General features: G+C 45.6%; 1 protein-coding gene across 13 annotated transcripts in view; it reads right to left on the reverse strand.

Annotated features, from left to right (window-relative positions):
* Positions 1-20,791, reverse strand: part of TECPR2 (tectonin beta-propeller repeat containing 2) — a 105,611-nt gene that overhangs the window by 13,225 nt on the left and 71,595 nt on the right. For 11 of the 13 annotated variants that reach the window (XR_012133651.1, XM_073241816.1, XM_073241815.1 and 8 more), the window contains 2 exons: positions 19,139-19,372; positions 11,343-11,491 (listed from right to left, as the gene is read on the reverse strand). Coding sequence is in view for 12 of the 13 variants with exons in the window: in XM_073241816.1 (XP_073097917.1) it covers positions 11,343-11,491; positions 19,139-19,372 (383 nt within the window). In the remaining variant the exon portion in view is untranslated. Of the gene's footprint in view, positions 1-9,131; positions 11,256-11,342; positions 11,492-19,138; positions 19,373-20,791 lie in introns of those variants that run through there. The other 2 variants (XM_073241817.1, XM_073241821.1) reach the window with 2 other exon arrangements.

Consider the following 20,791-nt stretch of genomic DNA (forward strand, 5'->3'; position numbering starts at 1 on the left):
TATGTCCATGGCTCCTTTACTGTATATTAATTGGCCGTATATGTTTGGGTTTATATCTGGGCTCTCTATTCTGTTCCATTGATCTATAGGTCTGTTCTTGTGCCAGTACAAAATTTTCTTGATTACTGTGGCTTTGTAGTAGAGCTTGAAGTTAGGGAGTGCAATCCCCCCAGCTTTGTTCTTCCTTCTCAGGATTGCTTGGGCTATTCGGGGTCTTTTGTGGTTCCATATGAATTTTAGAACTATTTGCTCCAGTTTGTTGAAGAATGCTGTTGGTATTTTGATAGGGATCGTACTGAATCTATAGATTGCTTTAGGCAGGAGGGCTATTTTGATAATATTAATTCTTCCTATCCATGATCATGGGAGCCATTTGTTAGTGTCCTCTTTAATTTCTCTGAGTGTCTGTAGTTTTCAGGGTTTAGATCTTTCACCTCCATGGTTAGGTTTATTCCTAGGTATTTTATTCTTTTTGATGCAATTGTAAATGGAGTTGTTTTCATGATTTCTCTTTCTGGTAGTTCATCATTAGTGTATAGGAATGCAACAGATTTCTGTGTGTTAATTTTGTATCCTGCAACTTTGCTGAATTCAGTTATTAGTTCTAGTAGTTTTTTGGTGGATTCTTTAGGGTTTATGTACAATATCATGTCATCTGCAAACAGTGACCATTTAACTTCTTCCTTGCCAATCTGGATGCCTTTTATTTCTTTGTGTTGTCTGATTGCCATGGCTAGAACCTCCAGTACATGTTGAATAAAAGTGGGGAGAGTGGGCATCCTTGTCTTGTTCCCGATCTTAAAGGAAAAGCTTTCAGTTTTTCACTATTACGTATGATGTTGGCTGTGGGTTTGTCACATACAGACTTTATTATGTTGAGGTACTTGCCTTGTATAACCATTTTGTTGAGAGTTTTTATCATGAATGGATGTTGAATTTTGTCAAATATTTTTCAGCATCTTTTGAGATAATCATATGATTTTTGTCATTTTTGTTGATGTGGTGGATGATGACTGATTCTCGAATAATATACCATCCTTGCATCCCTGGAATAAATCCCACTTGGTTATGGGTCTTTTGTATGGCTCTATTTTTCTATTTAAGTGCTCTACTTTTCTACAAAATCTTTCTCTCCAGCTTCTAGAACATAAAGGTAAAGTTGTAACAACTGTTCACAACTATTCTAATGCCCAGCCTATGAATTTTGTCACCTATATCATTTCTAGGTCAGCTTCTATCAATGGATTTACCTCCCTTCATTAAAGGTGGTATTTTCCTGTTTCTTTGCTTGTCTACTAAGTTCTGACTAGATACAAGACAATGTGAACTTTACCTTGTTGGTGCTGGGTATTTTTGTAATTTATAAATATCTTTGAGTTTTTTTCCAAGATGCTTCTTAAGTTACTTAGAAACAGTTGGATCATTCTAGGTCTTGCTTTTAAGCTTTGATTACCAGAGCCAGAGTTACATTTAGAATAGGGCTGACTTTAACCCATAACTGAGGCAAAATGCTCTTGGGCATATGACCAAATTATGGATGCATATCCCTTAGGAGTTTACCCACCCTGACTGGTATGATCAGAAACTATTTCTGGCCCTCTCTGAGCTCCCAGGAATGTTCCTTCTAATTCTCTCAGGTGGTTCTTTGGCTTTGGGCAGTTTCCCCCACACACGTGCTGTTCTGCACTCAGCTCTCGCCTTGTGGGGGGACCCTCTGCTGATATCTGGTATTTTATCTGTGAGTTCCTGCCTCCTTGGCCTCTCGGATCCCAGCCCTATCCCTTCAAGTCAGGAAGCAGGCTGGGCTCTGCTAGTCTCTGTCTAGGGTCTCCCTTCCTGTGCTTGTGATCAATGACTCCAGGGTTCACCTCATGTATTTCCTGTTTCCCAGGGATCACTGTCCTTTGCTGTATGTCCAATGTCTTGAAAACCACTGTTTTACATATTTTGTCTGGATTTTTAGTTGTTTCAGGGAGGAGGGTATATCTGGTCCCTGTTACTCTGTTTTGGTGGGAGGCAGAAGGCAATCTAACTGGTCTAAAGCTTCAGATTTCATGTCAAGTGGTGACCGCTGCTGTGTTTGAGGACTGGGTGAGGTACCTTACATATACTATCTATTTTAACCTCACAGGGCTAATTATGTCAGCTGTTAGTCTTGCCAGAAGAAGAGCATATGAAAGAGACAATAGTCTGGAGAATGAGCAAAGAGAATGGTTTCCTGAGATGGAATCTACTGGTGAAGAGGCTGTGAAGACTGCTGAAATGACAACAAAGGATTTGTAATATCACATAAACTTACTTATAAGGCAGCAGCAGGGTTTGAGAGGATTGACTCCAATTTTGAAACAAGTTCCACTGTGGGTAAAATGCCATCAAACATCACCACATGCTACAGAGAAATCATTCATGAAAGGAAAAGTCAATGTGGCAAACGGCATTGTTGTCTTATTTTAAGAAATGACTACAGCGACCCCAGCCTTCAGCACCCAGCACCCTGATCAGTCAGCAGCCGTCAGCACTGAGGTGAGACCCTCCACCACAAAAAGATTATGACACTTATAATTAAAGCTCAGATGATAGTTAGCATAATTTTTTTAGCAATAAAGTACTTTTAAATTTAAGGTATCTACTTTTTTTTAGACATAATGCTATTGCACACTTTATAGACTACAGTATAGTGTAAACTTGACTTTCATATGCACTAGAAAACCAAAAAATTAATCGGACTCCCTTCACTGCAATATTTGTTTTATTGGGACTGAACCCGCAATATCTCCAAAGTATGTCTATACAAAATCTTTCCTTCTAAGAGCAGAGATGTTCAGTGGAAATTTTAGGAAAATTCCACTCACTTCCCAAATGAAGCCCCCAGTCCTGTGACCCAGGCCAGCAATGCTCTGTGGCTGCTGGGACCTGGCCCACAACCCAGTATGGAGCGTGGTCCTGTGCTGACACTCACTCAAGACACTCTGCTTGAATGCTGAGCAGGGACTGGTGACTGCCACTAACTAGCTGGTCAGGGCCACCCCCATTTCCTCCCCAAACCCCAGGAGCATGGGGTACTTCTGCGCCATCTGCATTTGCTTAGTAAAGACAAAGCCAAGAAAGACAGAAAGAGTGAGAGGCCAAGCTCCAGACTCCAATACCAGCCAGAACACAGTTTCAAATGGCCTTTCAAAGTGTACCCTTGGTTATTTATAACAACTGTCATCGTGATAACTTGCTGAGTGAACTCTTCACCAACACGGAGCCACATCTGCTTCGTTGGCCACCCACAGGCAACAGAACACAGCCAAGCTTTCACTGTTACAGTGTCACAACCAACAGCTTTGGGAGTATTTCTGATTATCTCCTAAGACTGATTCTGGCTAGTAGATTACTCAGTTATGAGCTACTTATTCCATAAGCAATATAAATTCATTGCAAGATATTCAGAAAATAGAGGTAAACTAAATAAAAAAATTAGCCAGAATAGTCAAAATCACCCAGACATAACTATTGTTATCATTTTGCTGGATATCCTTACAGGCTATTTCAATGTATACATACCTTTTTTACACAAAAATAGAACCTTCAAACATGTTTCATAACTTACGTTTTAGTACTGTGAGTTTTAATGTATTGGAAGCATTTCTCCATGGGAATAAAAATTCTTCTGTGAAAGGATGTGTAAGAGTTGTAGCAGATTCCACAGTATGAATACATCATGATTTAACTCAGCCCTCACAGGAAATCCTTGGGGAGATCCTTCTTAAGGAGCAGAGACCTCCCAGACACTAACCATGTAGCTAGCAATGTTTTTTCTTTCTCTTATAAAAGAGATTCCGTCTGCTGCCCTGGCACGCGAAGCGCTGCCCTCCCTGCTGGTCAGGTCACTCCTCCAGCCGTGGGGAGCGCGTGCTGTGTTGGGGAAACTCCTGTCCAGGTAGGAGGCTGATCTGCTGTGTGGTATTGCTCTCTAGGGCACAAAGAGGGCTCCCAAATGACGGGAGAGAGAGCTGGTGTAATTGTCCCCAAGGCCCAGCATTGCTATTTCGGGAGGGAAGACAAGGTGTCAGAACACCCTACAGCTCCTGCAAGCAGTGCTCAGCTGTACCCACGAGCTTGGCTCTGGGGCGTGGGCATATGCCTCCTGACGTCTCTGTACCCTGGCATGAGCAACCTGTGCCAGGCGAGGGGTGCCACCAGAGGGTGGACAGAGCAAGAGTGACAGTGAGGACCGCCTGGAGCTGCCTTACCAGGGGCAATGTCAGTAAACACTCCTTTCTCTGCCCCGTCTGGGCCCTGCGGGTGGCATTTCTTTTGACCCATCAGTGAAAGGCCAGCGCGGGCTGGGCAGCAGGGGGTGGGGAAGGTCTCCTCTAGGAAAGCCTCCCTGTCCTCTGCTGTGAACTTTTCTAAAGATCTTGACTTATAAAGTTACGTCAAGTGGTCTCCCCTCCGGCAGTATCTGTGATCATGGCATTCTCACGGGTATTATCTGCTATCATGCTAGTGTATTTATGTTTTCCTTGTTCATATAGCTAAAAATACCTAAAGCAGCTGAATTGGAAATAATTTTTAAAATGTTAGTGTGGCCATTTACCAGTCACATTTGTCTTGGTTTCCCAAATTTCTCTTTTCTAGGCAAAGCTGTAGTCCAGGTAGAGTAGACGAGCCCTAGCGAGCAGAGGGGGCAGGCCCACATAAGAAGAGTCGGCTGGGGGCCCCCTCCCCAGCCCTCCGAAGGAAGCAGCGGGCCGAGCAGGTGCCGGGCAGCCCACTGCCCCCCTCTCTCACCCAGGCCCACAGCTCCCACAGTACCGTGAAAACCACGTTACCCCTGCGCGTGCTTGAGAGCCGCCTCTCACATGGCCAGAAAATTCTCTCACTGCAGCTGCAAACTCCAAGAAAAAGATAAACACAACTATAAATATTTTCTCCAAATCTGTCCATATGTTAGCAATTCTGAGAACTGAGACATTTGTTTTGAGTACTTTGTTAAAACTTCACCCCAAAACCACTACTGGAGGGAGGCTTTACCAGAGAAGAGAAGAGGAAACAGAAATAGGGAAACTGCTGCTAATTTAAAAAGACTGTTGTCGCTTCACTTCATTGGGCCCTTCAGCATCTACTACCTGCTTTCACTTGTGTCAAGTGCAAACACATCCTACAGGTAGACCAACAAGCTCAAGTTGAAAAATAAAATGAAGTAGAAAAGAGGTCAATTATGATCAAAACATGTAAATCCCATTTACATTCTAATACTTGGATTCAACCACATTGTCCTGACTTTCTAAATCATTTTAATGCAGCCTCATCTCCCCTCCCTCTGCTAGACTCATCTAAGGATGCTCTGCAATTTTTAGATTCAGGTAGGCTTTATCCTAAAACACCATGTGTGAGGGCACTGAGCCTGCAGCACACAGCTCCACCTCCTCATCTCACATCTCATGGGGCTCCATCTTGGCTCCTGCAGTCGGCGTCCTGGCCCAGGCCTTGGTCCTCATCACCAAGTTGGCATGACACACACCCAGACCGTAGCTCTGCCCCTGCTAGCTATAAGGTTGCCAGCACCTTTCAGATCCTCTCTGAGCGAGGTGTTCTTAAGTGGGGACAGCAATAATCACTTACTGGGATGCTGTGAGGATGGATGGGAAGATGTGCTGAAGGCACTTAGCCTGGCACAAGGTGAGTGCCTGCAGTCCTGCCTGATCTCAGGACCTACGTGGTCAGCCCCAGCTTCTCAGGAGGCACAGGCTCCCCACAGAGCATGCTAGGATGGCGGGCTGGGGCCTGAGGCTAGATTCAGTCACTTACCAGGTTGTGGTGCTGGACAGTCACTCAACTGTCCTAAGTAACATGCTTCCTCTGTTGAGAACCACTCCTGACTTCTGCCTCCTGGGGTACAGACAGGACTATGGACAAGCAGTGCTTGGGAAGCATAGTATAAAGGTCTGTGCGAATACTAAGCCTGATTTTTTTCCCACAGGAACCAATTTGAAAAGCATTTTGTATCTACAAATTTCACAGCTAAGTGAATTTCTTCTATAGCACACTAAATGCTAACTGACCAAGAAAATGTGGCTATATTCAGCAAAACTACTTGAAAAATAGTTCAAAAGCTCACTTAGCAATAACTTCATTCAGAGCACAGCTTTGAGGCCCTTTCACATGAATTTGTTCTATTCGGCCATTTTCCTGGGCAAAGCTGTTGATCACTTCAGGCAACAGAGTACTCCAAGTAATGCTTTCTTTCCCCAATCTTGGCTTTGCTTCCTAGAGGTTATTCTAAAATCTAAATGGAAGAGAAAGGAGGCATTTGCGGTTTCACAGTCTTCATGGTAACTCTATGGCTGAGCTGCAATTCAGCCAGGTGCCCAGTGGTCCGATGTGCAGTGGGCCATGCACATTCAGAGGCCACACTGGCTGGGCCCCACGGCTGCTCGCTGCTTACTGCCTGGCCCCACTCTCCTGTTTCCTTGCCTTTGGCTTGACAGGACGAGGCTGAAGCCAGGCACACACATGCTCCAGTCCACTCAACAACACCCAAGCCTTTCCGGCCTATCGTCGCTGTGGCTCTTGTACAGGTGCATGATAAATGTGACAAACGCTGCTCGGAGCTAGGGGAACATCACTACCGAGCAAAGCACCGAGCATGAGCAAGCGTGGGAGAAGGAAGATCAGAGTGAAAAGAGGTGAACCAGGGGACAGAAAAACAATAAAGAAAAGTCAACAAACCTAAAGATTTTTTTTTAAAGATCAACAAAACTGACAAACTTGACTAGACTAAGAAAAAAAGATAAGATTTGAATTGCCATAATCAGAAATGAAAGGACATAACCACTGACCTTACAGAAATAAAGGATTATAAGGTAATGTTATGAAGAACTGCATACCAAATTAGTAGGCATACCATTAATTCATATGAAATGAATTAATTCCTAGAAAGACAAACTACTCACAGTGAATCAATAAGAAACAGGAAATTCTGAATAGACCTATCACAAGTAAAGAGAATGAATAATTAAAAAATATCCACAAAGAAAAGCCCAGGCTTTTACTGGTGAATTCTAACAAATGCTTAAAGAATATTAGAACAATCCTTCAGAAATTCTTCCGAGAAAACAGAAGAGGAGGAAACACTTCTCAACTCATCCTAAGAGGCCAGGATTACCAATACCAAAACCAAATACAAGAAGAGAAAACAGAAGATCAATTTCCCTTATGAATATGAACCCAAAATCTTTAATGAAATAATAGCAAACCAATCCAGCATAGGTAAAGGATTATATATCATGGCCAAGCAGAACTTAAAAAGGAAAGGCAGTTCAAAATACAAAAGTTAATCAATATAATACATCATATTTAAAAGGGAAAACCCACATGACTATCTCAAAAGATGTAGGAAAAGATGTAGATGTTGACAAAATCCAATATTGCTTCATGACAAAAACATTAAGCAAACTAGGAATAGAAGGGAACTTTCTCAATCTGAAAAGGACATCTAGAAAAAACACAAAGACAATTTAATGGTGAGAGACTAGATGCTTTCCCTCTAAGATCAGGAACAAGACAAGGATGTCCCACCACTTCTATTCAACAATGTATAGGGGATTCTGGTCAAGGCAATAGAGCCAGAAAAAAGAAATAAAAGACATTCCACATAGGAAAGGAAGAAATAAAATTATCTCTGTAGATTCCAGGATCTTGTAAAAAGGAAATCCTAAGGAATCTACAAAAAAGTTATTAGAACTAATAAACAAGTTTAGTAAGGTTTCCAGATACAAGCTCAAAACACAAAAACCTATACCAGCAGTCAGCATGGAGAATACAGCCAATGATTCTGAAACATCTTTCTATCTTGACAGATAGTAACTGCACTAATTGGAGTGAGGATTTAATAATGGGGGTAACTGTTGAACCACTATGTTGTATACTTGAAATCAACGTAAGAATGTCTATCAACTATAATTCAATTAAAAATTTTAAAAAACACATTGAAGGAAAAAAACCCTCCCTCACCATTCCATCCCTGACAGGTATCCTGGTCCTGAGTAACCCTCCACAAAGAAGGCCAGATGAGCTGATGAGGCCTTTCTCCAAATTAATGGTGGATTTTCTGGGCTTTGCCTACCTGATAAGAGAGGTTGAAGCCCCACCACACCGAAAAACAAAACAAAACAAAAACCCAAACCTCTACTAGCAATGAATAATCTGAAAACACAACTAGGAAAACATTCATTTATAACAGCATCATAAAGCATCAAATGATTTAGGAATAAATTTAACAAAATAAGCAAAAAAACATATACTCTGAAAACCATGAAAAACTATTGAAAGAAATTAAAGAAGACCTACATAAATGGAAAGACATCCCATGTTCATGGATTGGAAGACAATACTGTTAAGGTGCCAGTACTTCCCCAACTGATCTATAGATTCAACACAATTGCCATCAAAATCGCAGTTGTTTTTTTGCAGAGATTGATAAACTTACCCTAAAATTCATATATGTAAAGGACCCAGAGTAGCCAAAACGATCTTGAAAAATAAAATCACTGCCTGATTTCAAAATATACAACAAAGTTAACTAATCAGGACAGTATGCTATTGGCATAACGACAGACATATACATCACTGGAATAGATTTAAGAGTCCAGTAATAAATCTTCACATTTATGCTAACTTGATTCTGACAAAGCTGTCAAGACATTTCAATGGGGGAAGAATAGTCTTTTCGAAAAATAGTGCTCCTATAATTGGATACCCATGTGTAAAAGAATGAATTTGGCTACTTACCTCATACCACATATAAAAATTAACTGAAAATAAATCAAACACCTAAATGTATGGTTAGACTTCTAGAAGAGAACACAAATGTAAATCTTTGTGATCTCGGATTATGCAACAGTTCTTAGATATGACACCAAAAGCATGAGAAACAAAAGAAAAAATACATAGGTTGGACTTCATCAAAATATAAAACTTACATGCATCAAAGGATACCACAATGGAAGTGAAAAGATAATCTACAGAATGGAAGAAAGTGTAAATCATGTAACTGGTAAGGATCTAGTATCCAGAATACATAAAGAACTCCTATAACTCAACAATAAAAAGACATATAACCCAATTAAAAAATGAGCAAAGGATATAATATGCAGTTCTCCAAAGATATGCAAATGCCAATAAGCCTATGAAAGGATGATCAGCATCATTAGTCATTAGGGAAATGCAAATCAAAGCCACAATGAGATACCATTTCATACCTATTACAATGGCTAAAATAAAAAATATTGGGCAAGAACATTTTTTTGGTGAGGATGTGGAGAAGCTGGAATACTCATTCATTGCTAGTGGAATGTAAATGATGAAGCCATTGTGCAACACAGTTCAGCAGTTCCTTAAAACTTTAAACACAAACCATCACATAACCCTGCAATTACATCTAAAGGTAAATACCCAGAGAGTTAAAAACACACGTTCACACAAAGACTCATCATGAATGTTCAAGCAGCATTATTCACAGCAGTCAAACAGTAAGAACAACCCATGTGTCTATCATCAAAAGGTGGTCCATCCATACAATGGAGTACTATTCAGTCATAAAAAGGATGAAGTACTGATGCAATGTTACAATATGAATGAACTTTGAAAACACAATACTGAGTGAAATAAGGCAGACATGAAAGGCCACGTTTTGTATGGCTGCATATATATATGAAATGGGCAAATCCAGAAGACACAATGTATAGAAATAAAAGTAAGTTAATGGCTACCAGGGGTGAGAGGGGTGTGGATTCCAGGAGAAAAGGGAGTGACTAGTAATGAGCACTGTGTTTCTTTTTGGTGTAATGAAAAAGTTATGGAACCATATAATAGTGACTGTTACACAACTTAGTGAATATACTAAAACCCTGGAATTATCTACTGTAAAAGGGTAAATTATAATTCTCAGAAGAAATAACAAAAAGCTGTTGGAAAAAAAATAGGAAGATGTTGACAATGACATACCACAGGACTCAGGCAGCACAAGGTGCCTTGTGCAGAGACAATATAAAAGAACAATAAGAATAATATATAAGAACAATAATGAAACTAACTACATGTTGGCTTGCCTTTCAACATCACCATGCACCCACAGTGCTCAGCACCGCCAGTGACAAGTTTTCCTCTCTGCCAGTGCACTGCCCCCACCGTGCTGCTGTGAGTGCCCCACTGGGTGCAGGGCAAAGTGAGCATGCACTACAATTCACTGCAGGCAACTCATGTTTGCACTGTGCTAATTCACAAAGTGCCATCATGCACATTATTCTGTTCACTCCAGAAAGTGAATGAGCACATGGGACCTCCCTGTGGCCATGACCCCAAAACAGTGGCCTGAAAGAACTCCAGGCCTGATTCCTGGTTCAATTCTCAGGTCTCCCAGCACACGTTGCAGGCCTGATGGGCAGGACTGGTGATCCTCATGACCAGGCTTGCACCTTGCCCCTTGACCTTTGTCACCCCATCCCTGAGGGTTCACGATGCCCAAAATGTAGCTGGTCATGAACATAGGCATTTACCGAAATCAGGAAACCCTTGATTTCCTTCCTGTCTCAATTTAAGCATTTTTTGGTTCAAGGTTTAACCCACTCCTGCCCCACTGCCTCTGTACATGGCAATTTCAGGTTTTTCCAACAAAGTCACAAAACAGGGACTAGCAGTAGTTGGAGCAGATAACTCTTTAAATCACAGCCCCTCATTATAAATTTTAACAAAAATACATGTAGCAGAGCAACCAGGCCTGTTAGGTCTTTAAGAGTAACAGCACACTAAATCAGACTTCTGCTCCTGAGCTGAATGGTGAAGCAGTCAAGAGAAAAAGAGAAACATTTACAGCACATGGTGAACTGAGATGGCAGGAGTGGGAGAAGAAGGGAGGGCGGATGGGAAGTAGAATGTCTAACAAACCTGCAAAGCCGCTCACAAAAGGCTGAGAATAGATTATCTCTATAAGATATTCAGTGCCTTTTACTTTCTTCTCCATAGTTTTGGGTATTGTTTGATTTAAAAAAAAAAGTGTTCATCTTGTAGAAAGTTAGAAACACAGTATTTTTATTTTGAAAGAGAAAAAGCTTTGCGTTGGCTCAGATCATCCTTAACAAGCTGTTTAGCTTTAAACTCCACAAATCTCAAATTCCATGACTGGGATGCCAATGAATGATCATGTGCTGACACGGGGCATGTCTCATTCCCCAGACGCACGCCTCTGCCCACACCTGCTGGGAATCCTACATAGGAAGGCGTGGTCCTTTTCAAGATTGTTACAGTTTCTGTCCTACTGAGGAGCAAGTTGGTATCAGTTAACTTTTGCTTACCTGGATAGGTGGCTCAATCATTATCCAGGCCGGGAGCATCAGACTGGGGTTTAGAGGCTGGGTCCCTACTCGGAAGTATACCCCACCCCTGGAATCGCAGGCCCAGACGTGCTGATTTCCACATGCCAAGCTCGTCAGCTTTATAGCGCCTGTGGACAAATAAAGGAAAAGTACACACACTAATTGCTTTTGCAAAATGACTCACCTTTCATTTAATCTATGAACTTTGATTTTATATTTCAAAGGGAGAGATGAGGCTGCACTGGTAGTTGAACTCTGCCATCTGAGAACATCACAGCACAGAGGGCCACCTGCCAGGCACCCTAAGGCAGCCCTCTGGCCCCACAGGCAAAGAGGCTCAGAGGCTGTCAGCCCAGGGACTGATGTCTCAGTGTGGGGCCCCTCCTTCACTTCATCGGGTGCGTGACTATTACCAGCAAATTCTTGATCTGGGGAGAGGGAACTCGTCTTTACTGGTGATTGTGATCCTAATTAGAATTAAGATTAACCAACTAAGACAGTCAGTCTTCATTTTTCTTTTTACATTTCTTCCTGCTGATTAAATGATTTTAAGAGGAAAGAAAATGGGAGGAGCCTGTAAGAGTAATTACATTTGACTGTCTGGCAAAAACAGCAACAGCCCCTAGGCAGTCACTGAGCGGCCGCTGCAGGATTGGTTCTCAGCTGTGTCTTTCACATCCTCATTTCAGCCCTGCAACAGGCTGTGCTGCCGTTGTCCCGGTGCAGATGAAGGCCATGGGGCCTCAGACAGGAAGGCATCTGCCCAAGATCCCACAGGGGGAATGCGGCGGCCGGCCTGACCCCACGCCATCAGCTGCCTCTGACCTCTCGGGGTCCAGGGCATGCTCAGATCTTCCACATGCAGGTCAGTCAGTTCTGACAAATGAATGCACTGTCAAGTTACAGTACACTTTTATCACCCCAGAGAGTTCCCTCAGGCCTGCGCCAATCCCCTGCGCCCCGAGGCAGCCTCCTGAGCTCCATCGCCGCCGCAGCTCAGTTCAGTGCGGCCAGCCGTCCGCTGGATTGCAGGGTCACAGCACGCACTCTCGGCGGTCAGCTCCTCACCTAGGTGAGACTCCTCCACAGAGTGGCCTGTGTATTGCTGAGCATTATTCCACTGATGTAAATGCCGGTTTGTTTATCCATTCACCTGGTGATGGACATTTGGGCCAGGTCACTTTTTTTTTTAATTGAAGTATCACTGATATACAATCTTATATTGGTTTCAAGTATACGACTCAGTAGTTCACCTGCTACCCATATTATTAAATCCTCAGCCCCTAGTGCAGTAACTGTCTGTCAACATAGGAAGGTGTTACAGCATCATTGGCTAAATTCTCCATGCTGTACTTCCATCCCCATCATCAAATTGAAGGATGATTGAGATTTTTGTGCCCCTTTATCCTTTTCATGCTCCCCACCCACCCACCCCAAACTCTCCCCTATGGTTACCACCAGTCACTTCTCAGTGTCTATGAGTCTACTGTTATTTTGTACATTTTGTTTTTTTATAGTCCACAAATAAATGAAATAATATGGCATTTGTCTTTCTCTGCCTGGCTTATTTCACTTAGCATAATACCCTCTAGCTCCATCCATGTTGTTACAAATGGCAGGATTTCTTTCTTTTTAATGGCTGAGTAATATTCTACTGTGTATATAAGTACATCTTCTTTATCCATTCATCTACTGATGAATACAGGTTGCTTCCATATCCTGGCTATTGTAAATGATGTGGCAATAAACACAGGGGTGAATATATCTTTTCAAATCAGAGATTTTGTTTTCTTTGGGTAAATTCTGAAGACCAGCTCACTTCTTGCAACCAGGAGTAAAGCTGCTTTAATCACTCTTGCAGAAGACTTTTTGTGGACTTGTGCTGTTTTCCTTGGATAATACCTGGGAGTGGAGCTGTGGGCCAGCTGCTGGGTAGCTGTGTGCTACCACTTGGCATGCTCACAGGTAGTGTACACGATGGCCATGCCCTCACCAGCATCTAGTTGGGCACCTCTCTCCTGTCAGCCATCCTAGTGGGTGTGAAGTCCTATCTTGTCATGGTTTGAATTTGCACTTCCCTGATAACTAATGATGTAGAAAATCTTTTAACATGCTGATGGGGCATTGATATACCTTCTTTTGTGAAGGGCCTGCTCAAATCTTTGGCCCATTTTTCAAGTTAAATGGCTTGTCTTTTGTTGACTGAGTTAAAGGAGTTCTTGTATATTTTGTGACAAGTCTTCTGTCAGATATATGTGTTGGGAATCTTTCCTCTCATTGGTGGCTTGTCCATTCATTTTCTTCAGGGTCTGTGATGAGATTTCAGTTTTGACTGGTCGCTTTGACTGTAAAGCAGGGAGAAGGCGGTGCAGCTACATGTGTACTGAGGCCACTTCACAGTTGTCACTGGCATCAGATGACAGCCCATGTGTCTGCCCCAGAACACTCAGGCACAGATCCTGCTATGGGGAAATCTTGTCACATGCCTGCAGTTATGCTACCAGCTTAAAAGTATTAACTCACCGCCTTACAAAAAATTCTCAGTATTATTTTATGCAATCACTGAAGATGATGATTTCTCTTATACTGAGATTAACTTTCCTTCCTTCCTCAACCTCATAGAAAGTCTTACCGGAGAGTTCAAGTACACTCCCTAGAGCTCTAACATGACATATTAAGAGACTCGTATCAGTCACAGTAAAGTATCCTCAGCAGTAAATTCCAGAAATAGCTGAGAAACAAATGCTAATTTAAAAATGCTAACTAAAAACCGACTTTATGTTAGAGTCTTCAATTCGCCCTAATAGGAACCAGAGGCAGCAGCTGATCCTGAGAAGAGTTACATGGTGACAGAAACACATTGGGTCAGCATCTCATAGTGAGCAGTGAGTAACAGCGCCGTCAACAGAACATGGGGCTTGTATTACAAGGGAACATTCTTTCAGAACGAATACAAAAGGCTGCTGGAATACAGACTTCAGTGTATAAACCAGCTTATTCTCAAGTCAAGAGACAGGTCAAAGAAGAGAGCGTTTAGTCGAGGACTGCACTGCAGACTACCTCCAGGGGTCTCCTGGGCTGCCCGAGGGCAGAAGGTTTATGAGACCATTCCAAAGAGAAGGCGCTCTGCCGGTGGCAGAGGCTACTCCTCTCCCCAAACACGCCATGGCTCCCCTGTCACTGGTGGGGACAATGGGCTGTGAGCTGAAGCCATCTGTCACTTCTGAAGCATAAAAGAGCAGGCAAGGGGCTGATCAGCTGTCCCCTACTGCAGTGACCATGAGGGGGGAGACAGTACTACAGCGGGATCGAGAAGCAGCCCCCCAGGCGACAAGGATCCTAAAAGACTGGCAGGAAGAGAGCTACCTTTGAGGGAACGGGAAAGCAACATTCATTGTGTCAAGTTCCTGGAATCCGGGGCTTGTTAGGACACAGCTGCCAGCCTGACTAAGAGACACGCTGCAATTTTCCTGCCTTTCTCAGCTTTGCTTTTCTCTCCCATTAAAAAAAAAAGTCTTAGCTGCTTTATTCAACAAAGCAGACATTTCCCCTTTACAATTACTTTTAAACATATTTCAAAACAAAAAATGGCATTTATTTGGTGTTTTACTATTTATAAAACAGCTTTTTACATAAAATAATCCTACTTGTTACCTAAAGGCAAAAACTGACACTGAGTATTTATTACTTCATTAAATGCTGTGATCAGATGAATTAAAAATTACAAAGTGCATTAGTTTGATAAACGTTCCAGTGTTTCACATAATACACATTTATGTGTAGTGGGCAATGAAGTATTATGAGCATCTTAAATATTTGCTAAATGATGCAAATTTTCTTCCAAAAATTAGGATTGCAGTAAGTCATGAAGTTTCACATTCGGTCTCTATAACTGGGTTCAGTGGCCAATTAATTTGAGAATTCTATTTTAATCTCAAAGCAGCAATTGACTTGGCAATTTGCATAAAAGCAGAAAACAGTGATGCTAGGTTTTAAAAAAGAAATTAAAGGTAGAAATCATGTTCATGACTTGATACTTTGTTGAAGTCATCCTTGACATTGCAATTTCTGCTTTCAGTGTGAAGACTGGTGACATTCTAGACTTTACAGTGACTTGGTGCTGTCCAAGGTCAAAGTCGGCACCAGGAAGTTCAGATCATGTTATGAGGCACCAGAAAGAGGGGCTTTCACTGTTTATTTTTCAAGGTCAGAACATCTGTAAAGAAGAGGCTAGGGCTGAAGAGAAGACGACAGATAAACCACCTCTCTGAACAGGCTCTGTGAACCCATCACCTCCTGCCCAAGGACCTGGGCAGGCTGACGGCAATGTGGAGTTGGACAAACTAATTATGGGTGATGACATCTTGTGCCTACATGTTAGCAGTTCCATTTGAGATTATCAGTATCAAGATCAAATACAGGATCAAAACTCCTATCTCAGAATTACTTGGAAGTGGAGTTACAAATAATAACAACTTTCTCTGACAGTTTAACTTCTGCTTGGGTGTAGATGTGGCCAAGCATGTGGTCCCTGCCCACAGTAGCCTCCATGTGTCGGTACCAGCACCTGAGTCGGACAGAGTGGCTGTCGTCACAGCGTAAGAGCAGGATGCAGAGAACACGGGAGGGAGCACATCGGGACAGCCCATGGAAGGAAGCTCAGGGGGAGGGGACAGTCCTGGCAGAGGCCTGAAGAGCTGAGGAAAGGGCAGAGCAGGGAGGATGTGCCACAACACGGCACAGCAGCAGAACCAGGAGTCACGGGGTGGGGCGGGGGGCCTGTGGCAGGTGGGCTGGGCCAGGCTCTGAGGGCCTGGGTGCCACCTTGCAGGCAGGAACCTGACTCTAGGGGCGATGTGCAGCCACTCAACAGTGAGGGCGCCTGCCCAGGGTGCCAGCTTGCTCACCTGGCCGTGGCGGGTCGGGGCACATGCAGCCCCATGAGGCAGCACTGCAGTAGCACAGGTGCTAAGGGGCTCTGGCCCTGGCAGTGCGGGGAAGGAGGCAGGGACAAGACAGCCTGGGAGGCCTCCCAGGGCAGGTGGAAAGAACGTCACTGACCACGCTGGCCAGCAGGGAAGCACAAACAGCCAGTGAGCCTCTGCCCTTCCCAGCAGAATTCAGTGGGAGCAGAGGAGCCACGTCAGGAAAGAGCAGGTTTGGGAAAGAGAAATTTGCTACTGAACAAAATCCTCATGTGCAAAGTCAAAGCGTGTCAAGGCTGTGCTTCCTTTTGCAGCTGGGAGCACCTGCACTACCAACTTTCAAAAGAACAAGGAAGCTGCCCAGGTGACCTAGGTGGGTACGGAGAGGCAGCATTCATGCCACCTAGATGCCTGAGGACAGGTGCCAGGGGTGCATGCACGCAGGGTCCTGGACAGGGGGCACACATCTGAACTTAATGTCTGCACCCTTAATTTAAATAATAATTTTTTAAAACCCTCAATTCACCTATTTGTCCCACAGGCTACAGAGACCATACTTGGAGAAAGCCCAATAACAGACCACCCAGTGGCCCTGACCTGCCTCCCTGCCCCCACCCTGGCACACCAGGCCAGCACCCTTCCCACAGCACCCTGCCCTCCTTCCCTGCCTCAACACAAAACCTATCAACTCTGACTTGCTTCATTTTCTCAGGATGTTCACATCATTTCAGTATCAGTCAGTAACCTAGATAAATAGGCAAAATTGAGAGCTCAGAGCAGGATAAAGAGTAAGAAAGGCAGTGCCTTGGCCCTGTCACACACACCGTTACACTCAAGGAGCCCTCCCCCACCAGCCTGAGGGGCTATGCAGGCAATGATGGCTGAATGACCCCAAGCAGGACATGGTACAGCTTTTAGGATGTCACACATGCCCAAGGCAGGTCATATTTACACAGGAGGCTTACTTGCATCATCTCTCTGGGGTGGGATTTGCTGTTCTCATTAGAGAGAGAATTACTGTTCCCACTAGAGAGATGAGAAGTCGAGGTTTCAAGGTAACCCAGCAGTTTGCCCAGGGTCCTAGAGCCTGCTCAGGGCCCAGCTCTCTCAAATTGAGACTCAATCCCACCAAAGCTGAATTTGTTCCCTAGAAAGAACGGACACCACCCCAGTGAAGCCAAAATGGGCACCCGTGAGACCTGCACCTCTCTAGCCAGTGGGCCAGTGCCTGGAGGACAGGACGGAACTGGAGGGGAGGCCTGGGCTGTGAGCAGGCGCCTGGAGGCCCTGCGGTGCTGGTTCCGGCACCGTGGAGACTGGCACAAGGCCCGACCCCTCCACACGCGCGGCAGTGCAGTGGCCTCCGAGGGACTGTGTGTGTGTAAGGGATGCAGCCTGCTTTTGACCCAGGGGTGCAAATAAGCACGCTTCCCTCAGCTCTCAAGACGCAGCTGTGGAGAAGACACAAACCAGGCCCTGGCCTTCATACCTTCAGAAGGAACTTGTGGCATCCCCCAAACTGATGGAGAAAGGTTGAGGCCAGTGGGTCTCTGAACAAATGAAAGGCTTCCCAGGGCAGGGGATCATCAGCGCCAGCATTCAGGACGATGACCAGCTGCGGCCTCGTGCGGTCAGTCACTGTCAGGAATGCCGGGAGGCGACCGGCCCCGGTGCTGTGACGCCGCGGGCATAAGCAATGAAAATGACCCTGGAAGATCCCTGGCTTTAGGACAGCTTGCTTCTTCAGTTGAGAACCAACCTGCTCCCTCAGGTAAGCTGGATTATGCCTGGGGGCCTTGCTGGACAAAGCACGACAATCCCTTACACAGCACCCCACAGGAACCACACGGGCTCAGGCTGGCCGTGTGCCCACCAGCCTGGCTCCGGCCTGTTCTGTGGGGTGGGAAGAGGCCCGTCAGCTGGAGATGCAGCTGGGGCTGCTGGAAGGGAGGCAGACAACAAGTCCTCTCTCTTCTGTTTCTTGCTTGCTTTCTCCTCCTCCCATCCCCTTTGCATAAGGAGTACGTGTGGTTGAATTCTCAGACATTAGATGCTGGTACAATTCAGTTCTATCACCTAACAAGATACTGGTCGCCAGTTACCAAAACGGCAAACTGTATGGCAGGGAAGCACCCCTGCGGCTCACATGGACCCTCCGGAGCAGCCTGGCGCGGCCTCTGCCTTCAGACAAGCCAACGCCTAAGCTGCTGGTCATCAAGAATTTGCTGAGGGAATAACCTAATGTTGTGGGCTCATTCTCTTATCCTATTTCTTGGAATATGAATGAATTATTTACGAATGGCATCACGCTACTTGGCCCGCTCTGTACCCCTTGAGGGGAGAGACCGAGAAGAAAGGCGGTTCGAAGAGACACACATCAGGCCTTCTTTCTGCCTGGGAAAATCAACACTCGCTTGCTGAGCCACTGCTCTCTGCCAGGTGCTCCCCCAGGGGCAGAGGAAACAGGTAAACGGGCCACTGCTCCTGGCACAGGACACACCATTCTCCAGATGGAAAGGACACAAAGCAACATGCCCTGTTCAGATGGCCTGGCACAGGCAGCTGCAACAGTTTTGTTTCAGGCAGTTCCTGGCAGCAACTTTCTCTGGTAGATGCTCCTCATGGGTTCCGGGAACCCTGCAAACTGTAAGGGGTGGGGAAGTAGCCTTACAAAATTCAGAGGTCCATTTCATCTGCAAGAATGGCTAATCAACCTCCTAAAATCCAACAAAGTACAAAATGGCACACAAATTGCACACAGGGGCCCTGGGAACTTTTGTCAGATGTCACATTCTGATAGGGCTTTACGGTACAGGCAAGGGGCCGAATGTGCTCCCGAGGAGGCCATACCTAGCTGGGAAAGGTCCAGCCTCGTCCAGTGCATGCCCGTGGGGCAGCTCTTGGACAACGTCCTGATAAACACCTGGCCGAGGCTGTCCAGGGCCCACAGGGCGTCTTGGCAGGCGGCGTATGCCCTCATCTCCGTGTCAGGAGGCAACTGCAGGGTGGAGGGGCGCGACTGGGCCTTCTGGGCGCTGACGCTGCACAAGTCTTTGCTGCTCTGGCAGAGCCACAGGGAGCTTCCTGCAGAAACAGTTCACATCAGTTATGGACAAAATGCACTGGGTGGCCTCTGCCTTCGGGCACTGACACCTGACAGCAGCCACCCTGCTGCTTCCAACGCCCCTGCCCCCACTCCCACACAGCAGGACCCTCTGAGTCGGTGGGAAACGCCATGGTCAGCAGGTGAGCAGGAAACAGGCCGGCATGTTTTAAAGAAATGAAAGAAAGCAAGGTTTGGGAAACTTTATGAAGGCTACACTGCTGGCTCCTCAGCTCTGCCCTTGGACATTGGCAGCTGGCTGGCAGGCCATCAGCGTGGTATGTCTCCTCGGCGCTCTGAAGGGAGTGAGGCCGACCGTCCCTCAGAACTGCCCTGCTCTGGCACTGGGGTGGGTGCGCCGGTGCATGGCTGCTGGAAAGCCTCCTCTTCCCACCCTCATCTCCAAAGTATACCCTTTGCTGCCTCCACCATTTTTAGAGCCTTTACAGGTTCAGTTTAAAATGCAAATGGCCTCCCAGGAAGTTAAAATTGGTCACAGCATAGTCTCTAAAGTACTACCAGGCACGTTTTAGAACTCAAACTGTTTTGTATTTTAAAACCTGAGGTAGGAAGTATGTCGTGTATTTAAGTAACAGCCCCAGGGGCGAGCAGCCTGCCCCACAAAGTACAGTGATGTTCCTGCAACCAAATGTATGTGGCCACAGCCACAGCCACTGGCCCACAGAGACTATGTGGCCTCACATCAGTTCAGGTCAGGCTTTGCTGCTGAATGAATTTGTGCCAAACTCAGAGGTAACCTACAGTTTTCAGAACTTACTGATTTCAGGACTGGGGTCAGAATGTGGCGAGAGAATGCTCTATCGCACTGACCAGGTCGCCACCCCCCCGGGGTCTATTGCCTTGAACTCAGCAGCTGTTCCCTCTGAACCACAGGCTTCTCACGTGACCCTCAGCACAATCCCAAGGTGTCGTCACCTGCCTGCAGGGCTCCCAGCTCGCTGGGTGGCTGCGCTGCCTCTCCTGGCTCCAAACTCCGTGCTTGGGAGGGGCTGTGAGCGCTGAGGAGTCGGGGGGAGACCTGACACTGCAGGGGAGGTCAGCCCTAACAGGCCCCCCGCCCCGGGGGCTCAGGCCAGCCGGAGGCTGTCAACCAGAAGGGAGGCAGATTCTGGGACGGGACCAAGGGGAATTCACAAGGGCAAACAGGAGGCGCTCAGAGAAGCCTGGTGCCCCCTGGCCACAGTGCTCTGGCCCAGGATGCGTGCACCACTAGCTGCCAGCCCCAGTGGCCGTGGACACACTGCATGTCCTCTCCCTGAAGGGCGCTGGGCCTCTCACTCACTCAGCTCCCGTCACTAGATCTTGCTCTCCTGCTCAGGTCTCTCCAGCTCCTGAGGCCCTCAGCTTGGCCACCAAGGGTTCCGTGCCTGTGACCCCAC

The sequence above is a fragment of the Manis javanica genome, chromosome 8 (genome assembly GCF_040802235.1).
Source record: "Manis javanica isolate MJ-LG chromosome 8, MJ_LKY, whole genome shotgun sequence".
NCBI classification, from domain to species: domain Eukaryota; kingdom Metazoa; phylum Chordata; class Mammalia; order Pholidota; family Manidae; genus Manis; species Manis javanica.